At 37.4% G+C, this 18,308-nt stretch overlaps 1 protein-coding gene across 13 annotated transcripts in view; it reads right to left on the reverse strand.

Annotated features, from left to right (window-relative positions):
- unc-13 overlaps positions 1–18,308 on the reverse strand; it is a 300,331-nt gene that overhangs the window by 40,029 nt on the left and 241,994 nt on the right. For 12 of the 13 annotated variants that reach the window (XM_076531755.1, XM_076531753.1, XM_076531752.1 and 9 more), the window contains 3 exons: positions 14,424–14,504; positions 9,012–9,231; positions 5,894–6,014 (listed from right to left, as the gene is read on the reverse strand). In XM_076531755.1, coding sequence (XP_076387870.1) covers positions 5,894–6,014; positions 9,012–9,231; positions 14,424–14,504 — 422 coding nt within the window. The remainder of the gene's footprint in view (positions 1–5,893; positions 6,015–9,011; positions 9,232–14,423; positions 14,505–18,308) is intronic. The other variant, XM_076531748.1, reaches the window with a different exon arrangement.

Genomic DNA, 18,308 nt, shown 5'->3' on the forward strand with positions numbered 1-18,308 from the left:
TTTCCTCTATTTTCGACTGCTTTGAAGCCTTTCAGACGAGGGAAACAAGATCTCGGAGATAGCCGCAGGGTAATTCTTTTCATACAGTTTTGGTGGTTAACGTTTTTGAGAAAGGGCAGCTTTGTAGCTGGATGCTCGTGCATTTATCAAAGTCTACAGAATAAATCATGCAATCTGTTGTATCAGATTTATTCATACTTTGCGGACCTTGATCTTAACTGTACTAATAGTTTCATATTTGAACACGAATTTCTATATCGATCTACAGCTTATTTCAGTGGAAACCATTTTATGTTACACATCATAACTTTGTTAAATGCATGAAATTTTTATTTTTGAATTATCTGAAATGATCTCCGAATTAATCTTCAAAGCAGTCAACTTCCGATTTATACGATCACACGATTACCCACAACGCTTTGACTTCCCGACAAGGCTCTCCGAATTAAAAATCAGTAAGCATGATACGCTTTCAGATTAAACAATTTTCCAATTTAAGAGTCCCGTAATTAACAAACCAATTTAAAAATGTAGAAATACAGAAACTAATTAAATGGAGACTCCGTAGTTAAAGATTCTTTTTGCAATTTTTTAAGCGATATGAATTCCCGCATCTGTAGGTGGAACACCGTATCGAAAAAGTTCGTGCGATCGAGTCTCTGAATACCCGATTCGTGGCGAATTGAAACGGGGCTAATGTATTTCCGTCCGTTTGCTTCTTTTTTCCCCGGAACGATCGTTACAAATGAATTCGGCCACCGCGAGCCTCGAAAGCGTGCATCGGTATTTATTCAGCAAGAACGCGATCGAAAATTTGTCTTCCCGTAATTCTTCGGCTGATAAATAACTCTGTTTATCGGAATGTCGATACCTTGCGGCGGACGCTTTATAAATCAAAAACCGTGTTGTTCCCAGGTACAAACCGATTCTACTCGCTTCATTGACGAATATTTTTCACGTTGTGGACGCACGCTGTTGTAATTAACGCGTTGGTTCATCGATCAGTCGGCTAACGAGGCTGTTGATTGCTCGATGGCACCGTACCAAAACCCTATCTTCAATTTGTTGAGCCTTGTCGGGACGCACAGCGAATGATTATTATAAATTGCTATTTTTTTTATCAGAGAAGACGAGACCCGGCCTTGTGCAAGGTACGAGGTTTGCAGTTCGTTTCACACGTCCTCGTATCTTTTTATCTGGCTCGTGACCGCCATTGCTTTGTCCTTTTTCTCTCGTTCAATGATCACACCGTGCTCTATATGAAATAGTAAACCGTTCTTTCATTTTATGCGGTGAATTTCTGTACCGTGTTACACTTTGACATGTGCCGAAATGAGGAACAGTGAAATTCTTGGTGAAATATGGTTCGTATAATATGCACATTTTTTATTAAATAATTTGCGCTTTGCTCTTAAATAAAAATTCTAAGCTGAAGTATTTTTGGACTTGCTCTAAAACAAAAATATTTCCAAGTAAAAATATACCAGAAGGAAAATCGTGAAAATATTAAAATATTCTTTGATCCGATTCCTCTACTATTCTTGTCAAAGACCGAACATTTTCATCGAATAATTTCTTCGTATTTCTCGCATTTTACGTTTTCCCTCCACTCGCTTCCACTAATCTGAACACGGAGAGTAGAAACGCTAATGCAATATCAGGAACAGGTAAACCGTAACGGTTCGCTTATTTCCACAGCAATTTGTTTCAAGGAATATGCCAGCCGTTCCATTAATTAATAGCCGATGAAAAATTATCGAGTGTCCCGATAACGAAACAAGCGGTACACGTTCAATTATCGATCGATATTTAATCAATCATTGGTTCGTGTTGTCAGGTCGAATAATCGACCCTTTCTTTACAACGTGGAAGCGATATTAATTAACCTTGATACCCATTAACTTATACATCCGATCACTTGCTGGTCTTTGTCGAGATTTTAGATCGTACTTGACTAAAGATACTTCGATACTTTCAAGATTAATTGAAGAAACAGCTCAATTACAATGAGTACCGTTATAATTTCAGAACGGTGCTTCTGAATCTGTTCAAACATAATGGCGTACTCTTTGAGGGAATGTAAACGGTATAAAATATTAAAACTCGAGTGTTAATTATATGTGGATTTGTTGGAAGAATATGTGAAGTCATCTGCTGTCGTAAAACACACATTCTGTATCGAACTGTAGATATACGAGGTTACGATTATTGATTACATATGAAATAAATATACATATTCAGATTAACTACATTATGGAAGCATGTTGGAATGAAGTTTATAATTTGAAGATAAATTTATCTGGAAAGGTTATTCGACAGCTCGATACTACATTGTCGAAGCATGTTAAAATGAAGTTTATTCGAAGATAAATTTATCTGGAAGGGTTATTGGACAGCCCCATACTAGTAACGTGAACGTTGATAACCAGAATATAAATACAAAATGAGAACTCAAAGATTAAATATAATCAACAGGGTGAAATAGTATACAGCTTCAATAATTTCACACTTGAGAACACAGATAGCTGTATTAACTAATCCAGATCAGTGTTATGGAATCTCGACTAATGAGCAGTGGATGATTAGTAATAGCCTATTGGAAGGCAGTGGGGTCACTGATTAATTTCTGGAGGTGTGAAGTCTATCAACGTCTCACACGTCTCTGCTATCCTGATAATTATGTCACGGTTCAAGTAATTATCAGACGAATTTAGACATTCCGGAATTTGTCAGATTTCCAAGCTTTCAAATGCAGTTTGCGGATTCAGAAACTTTTAATCAAACCTTCAGCTTTGTAAATTTGCGGATTTTCAAATATAAAAATTTACAAATTTTTAAACATTCAAACGTCGAATTGTTTCTATAATAGTCTCGAATAGTTTCTATAATCATTTCTATAATGCTCGCTGTTTCTGCAGCCTTGCCCTTGGCCATACAGTGAGAGTTTACCGTAATGTCCCTCGCATTCAGAAATCCTTTCTCAAATATCACTAAAGCTGCAATTTAGTATGTTTACAAAGGTATTTTAGTTAGAGTTATTTCCCTGCCATGGAAATCTACTTACATGCTATTACTTTCTTTGTACATATCAAATCCGTATTTCCTCCATCGTCCATTTTGTTCTTACGCCCTCTACATAATTCATACAAGAAACATTTCGTATGCAAAAGCGTTGACCAGCAAAATAATCCGAAATCACCGTTCGAATCAACTATGTAATTTACGATTTGTTGCCACGTATTTATCACGCCTCGAAGTTATTTATTGTTGGAGATCGTATCTTTGTATCCGTCAATCTGCATCATATTTCACGCCATTCTTTAAAACCGATATTACGCGTACATCAATATCGACACGGCTTTTACTCGCGACAATTTTTATTCGAAAATAAAAGTGGATAACGTATTTTGACGTCCATAAAAATTGCAGTTACAATTTTTTCATCGCTTCGCGGAAAAATATTCTCGCTTTGTCTACACCGCGTCGACAATCTGCAGGTTCGAAAGCTTGTTAATCGTGAAACGAAGAATCGAAGCGCTCGAAGTCGCGTGAGGTTATGGTTGCTCTTCCTTTCGCGCGTATGTGGGAATCGAATTACGTTGAGTGTGAATTTATTTTTTGATCTTAGCTATTATTTCAGCGAGGTGAAGTGTAGAGCACGTTATGGACAGGATAATATTGATTCAAAATTGAGATAAAAAAGAAAACAGATTGTGTAAAAATTTTACACAATTAATATACTATTAATGCAATATTAAGAAACATAATTATTTCCAACTGGTAATTTCTAAATACCTAATTTCCTAAATTTCAAAATTCGTCAACGTAGAATTCCGAATATGCGTTTAATGTACGAATAATAAATTGCAATTTCCATGCGAAATATTTGAAAGTTGATTCGTGAATATTCAAGTACGAAGGAAATTACAGGAACGCGGTATTAATTATTGGAAATTATTGGAACGCAATAGAATTACATTATAATTTAGTCTTTTACAAATATTGAAATTTCGTGTAGATTACCTCAAAGCTATACCTCTGCATATTCGCAAAAATGTTAAATTGCAATTTGTATACAGAAAATTCGAAAGAGGATTTTTTTCAAGAAAATTATTCAAAAAGTTGTAGTATTAATTTCGTCCATAATTAAATTTACCAGATAACTGAGAAATTATAAACGCCAGCGGACCTCTGCTCTCTCAACGATAACTCAATATACATCGTTGAATAATTTATGAATAACGCGGTATGTTATTTCGTATTTTTTAATCAGTCACGAGTATTTGCAAACAAATTCTAATTTATAATCCGTTCTTGAAATTGCTTTCTAATCGATAACTTATCATTTTAAAATAATAATAATTTTGCATATTTTACAACGCATCGATAAATAATTTTTCTGTATTTTTCACTGCAAAATTTCACGTATACCCTACTTTCACAGAAGTCTTAATTTCTGCACTTCGTTGCACATTTCTCTGCAACAGCGCGACCCACTTGGATCGCATCCTTCACAAGATACACCCTAAATTCCTGTTTGCACCCTGTTAAATGATTCTCTGTATTTGAACCGATACCCTCGGCTACGTTACGACCCGTTCGACGTGATCAATGATCACCAACCTAGTCGTAAATTCTGCAACTTTATTACCGGAAGCTTAATTCTGGTCGATCGAATCTCTCGCCGCGAATCTGCATCGTCTCTTGCACCTTTGGACAATTCCGAGGGGAAATGGTCACTAGATCTTTCGCTCGCACTACATCCATCTATTCGATTGATTTTAGTGCGTGGAGGTACAAGGCAAGTTCATTTTAGTTGCATTTATCGCGAGACTAACCTCTGCGAGAATAATCGAGGACCGCCTGTGACCATGCAGGATTTTTCTCATATATTAATTTTAAAATTAGAATGAAGAAAAGAAAAATTAAAAAATTAGATCGACTTTCTGTCAAACTGAAAGAGAGGTCCTACTTTTAATATTTAATGGAGAGACGAGATGTAAGATATCCTAACAATTTTGCCAAATTTAATCAGTGTTAATACTTTATAGAGTAGATAAGAACAACCAAGATAATAACGTGGAAAGTTAAAGATAATTAGGAATATCTACAAGTAAAATATTGTTGCATTTGCATTTCTCAGGAGCCTAAATAGGAGCACGTCTAGCGACAAAATAACCCTGTTTCTTCCACTTCCTTTGGCCGGAACACCAAGTTGCCTCGATTGTTCCACGTATCTCGATTCAGCCGCCTCGGCAGGCATAATTTTTCCCCTTCATAGTCATTCATGAACAAAAGGGTATTAGGCGTGCTCTTATTTCCAGCGGAAAAATGCAAAGAATGAAATATTTTTAATTCCCGTCGTGGCGACGTTTATGCAGAAGCGATGCGCAGGATACGGCACGAAATCGTGGCCCGGTAACGACCGGATCACAATCGTGCACGAGTCCTTTATTGCGCCGCGACCTAATTCACCTGTTTCACTGTTCCTGCACATTTTCAGTGGCGCCATTCGCGCACGCAAATTCGCGGTCTCAGATAACTGGACAAAGCGTAAGTAATGCATGCTAACGCGACAACTTTTCGAACCCGTCGCGAATCGAGTTTTGTTCAAACAGTTTCCACGGACGATAGAATTTCCTGTTGAACTGGAACTTTAGGGAAAACGTTTTCCCGCTTTAACGCGCGTGGTCAGAATTCGAAGTTCCAAATTAACGGACAGGGGACAAGCAATGGCGGCACGGCATCCTCGCCAGATGGATCGTAGACCGACTTTTTCTCCCCTGAAATTCGTGCCTCGTCGTCGATTGACGGCGCTTTCCGCCGAGTCAACTATGCTGCGACAAAAGAAGGAGAGAAAAAAAGAGGGAAAGATATGCTAAGAAGAACTCACCGGATCAGCTCGAAGATCTCCGGCTTCTCCCGCTCTCTCTGCTTCATTCGCTCTTTCATGGCCGTGATGATGCTGTTCGCCTTATCCTCGGCCCCGTGCTTCGAGCTTTTCTCGGCCGCTCCTGGCAAAATGAAACAGGCGTCCGATCAGGATTTTCCTTCAGACGTTGTTTAGCCATGCTAAGGCGGATAGAACGTTTCTACGTAAAATAAATTGTACGGCGAGAAGAAAAATGGGACCCGTCAATTGCTTTATCGCTTCGGCTGAGTGTTTTACTCTTTTATCCCTTGCTCCTTATTTTATTCAAGCTCTTGCTGTTATCCTAAGGTAATCCAATCTATTATTCTAAAATTATTTCATTCAAAATTTCTCATTGTAATTGTAATTAGAGTGAATTTGAAATGCAATGAAGTTTATTAAAATTATTTATCTTCCCAAACAAATACGGAATCAATTTATATACAAAATTTTACACCCTCATTGTACAGACCAATTTTTTATCTTATCGTTCCCAAGCAAAATTTAAACATTTTAATTTAAAATCTTCATCTATTAACCCTTTGCACTCGAAGGTAATTTGACTGTTTACAAACAGCAATTTTAAAACTTAGTTAAAAAGTTAAATGAATTTTCTTGAGGTTATTATTTCTTTACCAATAATAATAGTTTTTACCACTATTGTTTGTTTCACTATGTTAATACACCACATGTGTCATTTTATAGAATCAGTTTAAAAATGCTTATTTAAAATTGTTGTATTAAATATAATGGTGACTGTGAGTCACCTCTCGAGCGCAAAGGGTTAAATATAGTAGAGATAGTATACATCGATTCATTTATTTGATTCTTAAGAAAAATTCATTATAAGGGCAAAATGAGAGGAGTATCTCTCAAGCTCTCTCTTTTTTAAATAAATACAATACAATACAGAATTCATTATGCTACTCTTGAACAGTCAATACAAATAAAAGTTGAAGCGAAAATAATTATTGTAAATATGATGTGTACAGTATCGCAGTAAAATTGGCAAGTGATATAAATACAGTTTGGCACAAAGTCATTGAAGCAGTAGCTCTGGCGCATTCCGCTCCGAATAATTCAGAAACCACGGATTCAAACGACGCGACTCGTCCTTTAAAGTTCTGGCGCGAGCAGCGCGTCGGGACGCAACGGAACACTTCTGGAGCTTTAATTTTCCGGTGCGAGGCCGAGACCTGTTTGATGCGCGGCTCGAGATCCTCGGGAACGGCTTAAGCAGACCGGAAATTACACGTACCGAACGTTTGGTAGCCAGATGCCGGAACAAACTCCGGGCAAATGCTTGCGAAAAATCGATTTCTCCGCTTGAAAAATAGACGCGTTCACGGTCCGCGGTGTGTAAGCTTGAAAACGGACGAGACCTCGGGGAGTTCGCGGTGTTTCGCGCGGAAAAATCCCTATTCATTGGTGGAAATTTCGGTGTTCGTTGACAAACGGGCTTGACGATACAATAGTTTCATTTTGTCACCGTTTCCAGGCAACCACGACCGAATCTATCGATCGGATGCTGCGTCGAATAATGAAGGTAAACAACGAAGAATCAATCTCCTTCAAACTGCTCCCTTAATATCGACTTTAACTTCTAATTGCAAATATCTTGTAACTTCTATTGTAAATATCTAGTTGAAAATTCTAGTGTAAATACTTGTATAGTAAATTTTAAGAAACTAGCTAACTTTGTTCTTTCGATAAAAAATGTACCGGCTAAAAAAGTTATGCCCGCCAGTTCGTAGGAATGAAATAGTTTACAAAATGATTATCGGTGAACGAACGCGTGAACGCAGTCGCCGAGCGAGTGTTTTTGACAGGTTTCCATCACGCTCGATATGAATAATTTACACGAAATTTTAACTCGAATATTTAATCTTCGTTCACGTCACGTTGTCTGATTAATAATTCTCTCGGTTGTGGCGAATTTAAACATTGACCCGTAACTAATTACTGTGCGTATTTTGATTGGAGCGTCGGACGAAGAGTACGCGTGATAATTAACTCATCCGAGTAAGAATTAAAAAGATGTTTTATATGTCCGTGAAAAATTCTGCGAAATGGCAAGAAGCTAATTAAACAGTTTTCGGTGCTCCGATGTTGCGAGAATCGGGAATCTAATTGCTTCGTTAATTATTTAATTACACCGGCAGCTGCGGACTGCTTGTTCGAGAGGATGCTTGTATAAGAAACTGTCTTTTATGTTACAGAGATCCCGGGTACTAATTAATTATTAATTGATAAGGAACAAGAAATAGGAACCGAAGAAAGAACGTCTTCTGTTTTCTTATAATTTAAATCGTGAATGAAAAATTTATCTGTTGAAGTTTAATTAATCTCTTTGAAACAATAGCGTGTACAGTTAGTACTATTAATTAGTATTGTTCGTTTGAGGAATAAACTAAACTATAGTTAAAGATAAACCCATAGGATAAAAGAGATAAGACACATTTAAGAGAATATTTTCCACGACAAGTAATGTTAATGCAATTTTATTCATGATCATCATTTAATATTCATTATACATATTCATAAGGTTAAATTAATTTGCCAAAATTTATGAACGAGATCACCATTATCGTGTCATACTTTAGTCTTCCCATTTGTTCTAACACAACGGGCAATATGAAACGTATTCGGCAAATGTTCAACAGCATCTATTGTTGCTAATTGATTTTCATTAAACGGGCAATTCAGCTTTATTCGAATCAACAATTCAGCAAGTGGCTTAATTGAAACAAAAACTCTCTTTAGATTCTTGCTTCCATTACGCAGCGATCGATTTTCCAGCGAATTTTCGAATGTTTTGCACGTTTATCGATTTCCAATTACGGTTCGTTACCATCGGTCTTGGTAACCCAATGTAATATATAATCGATCAGTCCCTGGGTTTACAAACTTCTGTTTGGAGAGATTAAATTTTAGATCTCTATTTTGTAATTCTCAAATCTTTAAGTTCTGAAAATCCTCAAATCTCCAAATTTTTTAACAAAAATTATTCATTGGAACTGTTCCTTGACTATTCATTGAATTCATTGAATATTCAACTTTTCATTGAAAGAATAGAATATAGCGTAAAATGGTTACTCACTCTGCAAGCAGTCGGCGTTCAGCAGGTCCTTGCACTTTTCGTGGCACTTGACTCCGCACTCGGTACACCGCACCCCTTGTCGAGCAATACCCCAGAGAAGTCCTTCGCACTCGTAGCAGTAGGTCGGCGACGTGGCTGTCCAGGTAACGAACTTGTGCGGCGTTGTCGAGGAAATCGGGTAGATCATCGCCTGCAGCGTTTTCTTGTACACGTGCATCTTCTGTGGGGTGCGACACAGAGCGTCGTTAGAATTCGAACACCGAAAGAATTCGCGCGGATTCGACAACGGGCACAGGGTTGATTATTCTTTCCTTTATTTATCTTTCGTTTTTCTATGTGGATCCTTTTAACGACCTTGACTCAATGCTCTTATCGATCTCGAAAAATATGCAATTCTATTTAATACTCTTTTTATTATGTACAGTTGTGAAAGTAGGAATTAAAATTGTAGATGTTTTAATATTCATTTTTAGCATTTTGCTGGAACAAAGCTGGCACTAGAAGTTATAAAACGGACTAAAAAGCACGAGGTACAATTTAGAAACGAAGAGGATTAATCTCTTTCGGAAACCGAAGGAAATATCAAACTGTTCAATTTCCTCCATTGGTTGAAAATTGGAATACCTCGGGCGAAAGAATTTCGAGGTCATTTTATTGTCCGTTAGCCGAGCAGAGAGTCAAGATGTCAGCATTCGCACCATGAAGAACACAGACACGATCGAGAACAGTTGGAAAGAAGGCTGGAATGCAGAATTCGGAAGAATTCTTCCTATTTTTCACCGCGTCTGTTATCTCCGGCCATTTCAGTCGCTCCTGTTCCTGCTGTTCCTCGCAACTCACCTCTCGAAATTCTCGGTCGGTCTCATGCAATATCAAACCGACCATGAACCAGCAGGAAGCCTCTCATTCGCATCGAAATCGTTGTCATTCACGCGTACCACACTAGCTCCCGTATATAATTACGCGCGCAATCATAACGTGCCGGGGTTGGTGCCTGCGAGACCTAATTACATACGCAATCCTGTGTACACAGATTAAACTTGGGGATCTTCGGATGGGGTGTTCAGTCGCGTGCGATATTCGCAAGGATCTCCGTTATATCGCCCTTTCGAATCTCCTCTAACGAGGGTTCAAGCAGGATCCTTCAGGATAACCCTTTTAGCTGCTTTGGATACGTAACCGTTAAGGCTGGCTGCCTATTTTCATGAAAAATTCAATTTACCGACACGGTTTGGATGCAAATTCGGTATAATTTCTCAACGTAATTTCAAGTCATAGCATGCAACTGTCCGAAATGGGAGAATTCGTGTCCAAAGGTTCTTAATGTCGCTGCAGCGGCACGCTAGGTACGACAAATAAAGCTTTTCCAAGTACAAAGAGTAACCAGCAATTTGCAGTTACATTACCGTAAAATTAGTACAGTGTAACAACTTCAGAACATAACGTTTTGAAAGTTCGACTTCAGACACGAATTATCTAAAACACTCTATTAACACAAGCAAGAGTTCCACCATCCAGGGGTTAAATCTAAAACCTTCTATAAAAGTCTTTCTCGTTGGACTTAGAGAATAGTCTCCAAACAATGCAAACGTGCTAAAAGCATCCCATATCTTGGAAAATATTATGTTACAGAGGAACACGATAAGAGTCAATAATAAAGCGAATCGTCATGGTTGTTCGCGTTCGCTATACACAGCCAGCGTATCGGTTTTCAAGACTCCGTGCATCGAGAGGATAAAAGATTTCTCAGGTGTACATTTCGTCCAATCTTTTGAAGCACATAAAAGCGATAGGATCGTTAACCAGCTACTTCTTTGCTCCGTTTTTTCCCCTCTCTCGATTTTCATCCTTTTCTTGCATGGTCGCATCGAAAGGACATCCTGCCGGATGATCGAAACAAAAAGGGAACTTTATCGCGACATTTTTCCCGTGGAAACAACACTTTTCGTTTTTTATCGATTCAACGAATATCCTTGCTTCGATTCGGTCACCTCTTTCCTATCAGCTCGAAAACTTCGTGATAAAAAGGGGTGGTGGAAAGGGGGAGCACGTTCTCTAGATGTCGTACTATTGGGGCGCTCTGCAAGGGGGGGTGTAAAAGCATCGATCCGCTAAAAAGCACTATAAGGATGACGTCGCCGGTCCAGGATGTTCCCCGTCTTCCATTCGCCATTTCTTTTCTGCCTGTTTCCCGCGTGTCAGTCTCTACGAGCTCCAAACTTGTTCGCGTTGAAAATTTGAATAGCACGTATGTCGGAAAATGGAAGATTGCTGTATTCTGCCGAGGTGCTGTTTGCCTGCAAATCTTCCTTCGAGATTTACACGTCATTTCTGACGGCGAACAATGTTTAATAATTCCGACAATTAAATTTACATCAAATCTTCCAGAATTAATTTTTACATTAATATCTTCGACATTAAAATTCTTATTACTCTTTTATTTGATAAATTGTACATATTCAGCTTAGATCTACATATTTTTCTCTGTGAACAATTTTTAAAAACTGTCTGCATTTGTATGAAAAAATTATATACAGATAGTTTTGTTTAAAATTTTGAAATGGTTGAAGGCGAAGCGCGACACGAAGAGAATGTCAGATAGAAATTCGGTTTGTCCATAGTAGCAATCGAATTTCCAACACGAACGGGAACACGGGACCGATAAAGGTTCACACGCATTGTTGCGGTGGGTGTCGCTCGCGAAATCTCGCAAATCAGCTGATAGTCGAATGGCTCGCAAAGATCCTATCAGGGATGCGGAGGAACACGAGGAACATCCGACACCACGAGCAGGAGTATCGGAGTATATCCTAGCTCTAGCCTAATTACACTCGGTTTACATGACCACTGTAGCATCTCATATTCGCGAGTATCCTACGCGTGACCCACATACGTACACACATCGCAATCGTACCGCACGTATCGACTGCTGGTGCGCTAACGTTTGGCAACCCTCGTGACCAGTGTGTACAAATACTTAAATGCAGATACGCATGAAACGTTCACCCTAGCCTCTAGAGAAGAACGACTCGTCTAATGTTCGCTACGAACGTTGCTTTCTCTCAAGAATCACAGAACGTGATCAAACAGAAAGACAGAAGATAGAGATAGAAGAAAGTAGAGTAGAAGCAAAGAAAGAAAGAGATAGGTAGAGAAAAGTTTGAAAGAAAGATAGAAAGAAAGGAAAAGAGATAGAGATAGAGAGAGAGAGAGATAGAGAGAGAGATAGAGAGAGAGAGAGAGAGAAAGAGAAAGAGAGAGGTTGGGCCACACTTACGTGAAAGAAAATAGCGCGGAAATGAGGATAAAATGCAGCATAGTTCATGTGAAAAGAAAAAAAATTTATCAGAGGTTAAAATCCAGCTCCATACGAGGGCCTTCGCCGGATACGCGAGGATGCATGTATCTTGGCTTATAGTTACAAATGACGCGTGTCTTTTTCCCTAGTTTTACGCAAATCTACCACAAAAATCCTGTCTGCTTTCTAAGGGCGAAAAATGTTCGCGAAAACCACCTGCCTTCCGCATTACAATTTTTCAAATTACTTTTCTTCCTGTAATTTTGGACGCTGAATTAAATCTCTGTCAAAAAATTTTCTTTAATACAAAATATTACTGATATCAAAAAATAATTCATCACCTCTGTGTGTTCACAGACTCATCATAAATTTAGTATCTACCCGATCTAATTCACTGTCCAAAATCAAAAGTCGACTTGTAAATTTTATACGAAGTAACTTAACACAAAACCTTCCTATAAAATTTGTAATATGTATTAAATAATAAACATTATAATATTCAAAATCGTTCTACAAAATTCCTGTAAATTGCTAAAATTGAACGTATTTCAAATATCGTTTCCTACGGGTATAGTGTCCTGTTTAAACGAACGTTGAATCATTTGTTAGGTTAATGAAGATACGAACACATTGGATCGAAGAACCGATACCGGGATTCAATCTCTCTTTTACGAAGATTTTGCAGCTACTTTCGTTTTATTCTAACCGGAACCGCGTGCTTTTATTACATTTCCTTTATGATACTTTTAACGACGAATTCAAAGGAATAAATGGTATGCATTTCTGATAGCGGAAAGAGCGCAGTGATGGCTGTAACATCGGTATAAAACCTTGTAATTCAAGCATCATTTCGCGGTGTTCCGTTTAATATTTATCACTACGCGTTTTCTAGACTTCTTTGATGTGCTCCAGAATGTGCAATAAAAGCACGCAGTTTCGCGTGAGAAAATGAACTCTTAAAAATATACAGCGTTGACTTTATTACTTTGCATTTTAAGATGCGAGTTATGGAATATTTACTTTGTATCTTCAATAACCTCAATGATAATATGCAGTCTGCTTTTTAATAAAAAACTACTGTATTCAATAACGTTATTTAAATTTAAATTTTTGTGCAATCATTCATGAAATTGTTTTTATGGTAAACGTGAACGGTGATGTAAATTTTAATTTAAATATTGATAAGCACTGATAAAAATTTGTGAATCAAATTTTTTTGTAATCTGCTTGATTTTAAATTAATCAATATATCATTAGTATATTTCAGTTATATGTGCTTCTAAATATTTTTAAAACGTCGAGTTAAGAAGCAGCCTGCATTTAAACGAAATATGCTACGTATTTCTACCGCGTCTCGGTTAGCTGAACGATATTAACTCGCGACGTTTTTTCGATAAAGCTTGCCTATCGCTTTCGAATCGACTTCTAGACCGCATTTCCCGACACCTCGAAATCGACACGGTCGCATTTTATCGAGTCGGTTATTATTCGCTATCTCGCGACCGACCTCGTCAATACCGACTATCAAGATTAATCTAACGAACTTTATTCGTGGATAGTCAAATTCTCCCGTCCTTTTAATATTAATTTACTCCTCGACTTTCCTCGGCCCGCGAGATATCGATTATCTTGATATCGTGCTCCGAGCACAACTGACTCGTTTCAATGATTGCTTCTTCGACGCGTTTTGCGGTGAAAAACGATCGATGACCTTGTCAACATTCTTCATTTTATTTTATATTGCAAACAGCAGAGTATTTGATGGATCATTGTAAAAAATATAACCTAAAGAATTAAATAAACTTTTAATGACTGAAATTGATTCACAATGTTCAAAGGAAAAATTAGAAATATATATTAAATTTTTATTTATAATTAAACTTGACTTTTCAAATATTTTTTGACGAGACTTATCTTTGGTAATGGTCGACATTTGTTAAAATCTGTGACCATTAAATAGTTTGTCTGCGATCATTTTTCGCGCGAAAGATGACCCGGTAGATTATAATTCCGTGGCTGAAAAGCGATCAGAAAGTTCGGTATTCGTTTAAATAGACGACACGAAGGATGACGATGACGCCTGAAAGGATGATATTTAAAGGACGAATTCTTACCAGTTCCTCGTCGTTCAACGTTGCCCTGGGCACAGCCGATGTTAGTAAGCCTGGAGTGTTCCTCTTCGTCGCCGCCATTGTCTGGGAAAAGATAGAAATTAATGCTCATCTGATTCGGAAACAATACCTTCCAGTCTCTCTATTGTATGAACAGAGATAAAGAACAGGAAGAGAGAAACTGAAAGGGGGGAAATAAAGAAGAAGTAGAAGAAGAAATGGTTGTTGGATGACGATGATCGAGAATATGTAAATTGAACGAAATTTAAAAATAATAAGATGGAAAGCGAATGAAATGGAGACATAAAAACTGCACAACGATAAAAGAATAAGAATGTATGCTTTTTATTAACAATCGATGTCACTCGAAGACAGCTATCTGCATAATTATTGAAAATCGAAACAAAGAAATAAATAGAAAATGTGACATCGAGAATTATATTTGGCATATATTTTCGCAGGAAATTCTTTACACTTTTAATCGTCACAGGATAACTTTAACTGCCAATTAAAAAATATGGAAGACAATAGAAATATTTGTTGATTAAAATATTTATAAAAAATTATTTCAGTTATTCAAAATGTTACAGAGTTTGGTTTAACGAAGGTATTGAATTATAAAATGCAAACGAATCTCTGGATGTTATACTTATGCCAAATATATTTAGAAATTTATTACACTGCTATGTACAAATGTTATTTACACGGTAAGATGTGTTTTATTTACAATTGGCTTAATTTAAAGCCGTGCTCTGAGCGTTTTATTGTAAAAAACGAGCAAGCTTTTCGACCTTTAAACATCACTTCCCTCGCTAATGATGCAGTTTATGAAACGAGTATATCATAATAAAAATATCTACATCCCTTAAAAATTTAAATGCAGAGATCGCGTACAAATCTCACTAATTAATCCTCTATGCACTCGTGCAAATTTCAGGTGACATAAAAGATTCTTGTAGTAAATTTGAAATCTTTTCATTGTAACTTTAATGAAACATAACCTGTTACGTTTTATAGTCTCGCTATATGGCTCTGGGTACATCTGTATGAACGGACAAAATGGAGGAAAGGAGATAAACGAAATTTCCTTCTGAAAGCATTGACATGGAAGAATAAAATTTCTGAACAAAAAGTTTGAATAATTGAAACATTGAAATATAAAAATTAATCCAGACAGCGAGACTGTGTTATACGTTAATTGTAAAGTATCTAAAAATATCACGATTCAGAATAAATCTAAAAATACGAGTGTAGAGGATTAAAAGAGTACTCACAAAATCGATAAGCTGCTCAAAAACGAATCTATATTATAAAATCGAGAACAAGTATCTATATAAAACATCATATAGAACACGATGAGTCTTTTTATTAAAAGAATCAAAAATCAAATGAAAGTGAAGAAATAATACAACGAAATGAAATGTGATGAACGGATGTAAAGAATGAGCATAGAAGAACGAAAGAAGAATAACGGTGGTAACAGAAACAAATGTCGGGATGACGGTGAAAGGTAGAGCGAGATAGAGGTGATGAAGAATCAACGGATAAAATCTAATCCAATTAGCTTATGGCGCCTGGCAGGTGCCTTGGCAGGATTTGTGATTGGCTAGATTTCAATTAAGATACGATATGCACGGGGCCCCGTGCTCGATGCATGCGCTACTGTCTCGTTCCCGTGGACAGACGCTAATTTTCGAGCACTAATTTTGCGCCTCGACTACGCTCGTTCTCGCACTTTCTATCAGCTTTTCTACTCTCTGAAAGCGTGTTCGTGAGTGTCTATTGTGTAACAAGCGTTCAACGCACGGGGCACCGTGTCTCTCCTCTATCTTTTCACCTTTCCTCACACGCTCTTATCACTTACGTGTTTCGAAAATTAATTGTAACATCCCTCACAATCCTATATCAACCATTTCTTCGGGTTCTCTCGTTTTTCTCGCAGTATAGCGGCGATGGGCGATTTCTAATCGTGGACACTATGCCGAGGTAAATAAATCCGCAATTTTGGAATTTGGAATTTGAGAGTTTTGGACAGTTGGAAATGTGGGGTTTTAGGGATTCGGGGGTTTAGGAATTTGAGATTTTAGGGGTTTGCGAATTTAGGAATTCGGGGCTTTAGAGGGTTGGAAATTTAGAAATTTGGGATTTTAGAGGGTTGGAAATTTAGGGATTCGGGGCTTTAGAGGGTTGGAAATTTAGAAATTCGGGGCTTTAGGGTTTTGGAAATTTAGGAATTTGGGATTTTAGAGGGTTTGAAATTTAGAAATTCGGGGCTTTAGGGTTTTGGAAATTTAGGAATTTGGGATTTTAGAGGGTTGGAAATATAAGAATTCGGGGCTTTAGGGTTTTGGGGATGTAAGAATTTGGGATTGTAGAGGGTTGGAAATTTAAGAATTCGGGACTATAGGGTTTTGGAAATTTAAGAATTTGGGATTGTCGAGGGTTGGAAATTTAGCAATTTGGGATTTTAGAAGGTTGGAAATTTAAGAGTTCGGGACTTTAAACGGTATTTGGAAATTTAGGAATGTGGGACGTCAGAGATTTGGAAGTTTAGTAATTCGGGATTCTAGGGATTTCAAAATTTAGGAATTTGGGGATTCAAGTATTTGGAAATCTAGATTCTAGGATTCATTTAAATTCAAGGGTTCATTGATTCTACCTAGGGATTCCAGGTAGAATTCAGGATTCTAAGGATTCAGAAATGTAGAAATTTAGAAATGTCCAATTTCAAGGATTTACAAATTCAAGGATTTGAAATGCAGCAATGGGATTTCAAGAATTTGAAAATTTATTAAGAAATCAAATCTTGAAAACATACAAATCTATCAAATATGTACCTCGAAATTTTTAAAACTTCAAAAATTAAAAAATCGGTGAATTCATCGATCTGTCCATCGCCGCTACAACAATCGTGCGAGAAGCGATTAATCTTAGCTGTCCCTTCGCATGTAGCGAAAAATTCGCATCTCGTATAAGAAAAAAGTATAAAAGAGAAAGAAAAAGTCTCAGAGTATAAGACAGCTCGTCAAGTCGAGATTAATCGTCCGATTATAATAATAATATAAATGTGATCGTGTACCTACTGACTACGGTATCTGATCTACTTATGCATGCGCTGTTGCGTTCATCGTGACAAAACAGCCACTACGCGTGCAGGTACATTCAGAAGAGTCGAAATATCCAACGAAATCACGAACAAACGCGTTCAACATCCAGCGAGTAGATTCTTCTTCATTTTTTGCAAATAATCATGGGTCTCTGAACGATTAGTTTCAAGCAAAAGAGTTCTGAATCTGGTCGCTGGAGATGAATAGCTCGATATAAAAAGGAAAATGGCGGAAAGGTTCACGAATGCGAGAGCAACGTTTCTATTGAAATGAACGAGTTCCTTTAGATTTTATTTTTGCAGGTTGATTTTGGGAAAAATTTTGTATATAGTTTAATTGACTCTTTTCAAATTTAAAAAATACTTAAGTTTGATATTTTACTACATGAATTATTAAAGCATCGAATATGTTAAGATTATTAATGGCTTTCCTAGTGGGAAAGATTAACATCAACTCGCAAAAGCGGAATAAAATCAGAAGGCGTTTTCTTTGCAGAACCCCGGAAATGTGTCCGCGACCGCTAATTACAGCGATACCTCGTTATCGAGCGCGACGAGACGGCTGGACGAACGTGTTTTCGCATAATTATGTCGCGACACGCGAAACGACCTCAAGTTATGTTACATTAATCCTTCAATTACGAAATCTCCGCCATCCATCACGTGTTTCGTAATTTTGGTCGATTACGGGTGAAACGCGATCGCGAAATAACGTTGCTCGCGCGACGCGTTGTCGACGAATTGCTTAAAATAACGAAACGAGAACCGAGGAGAGAAAGTAA

The sequence above is a fragment of the Megachile rotundata genome, chromosome 5 (genome assembly GCF_050947335.1).
Source record: "Megachile rotundata isolate GNS110a chromosome 5, iyMegRotu1, whole genome shotgun sequence".
In the NCBI taxonomy this organism is placed as follows: domain Eukaryota; kingdom Metazoa; phylum Arthropoda; class Insecta; order Hymenoptera; family Megachilidae; genus Megachile; species Megachile rotundata.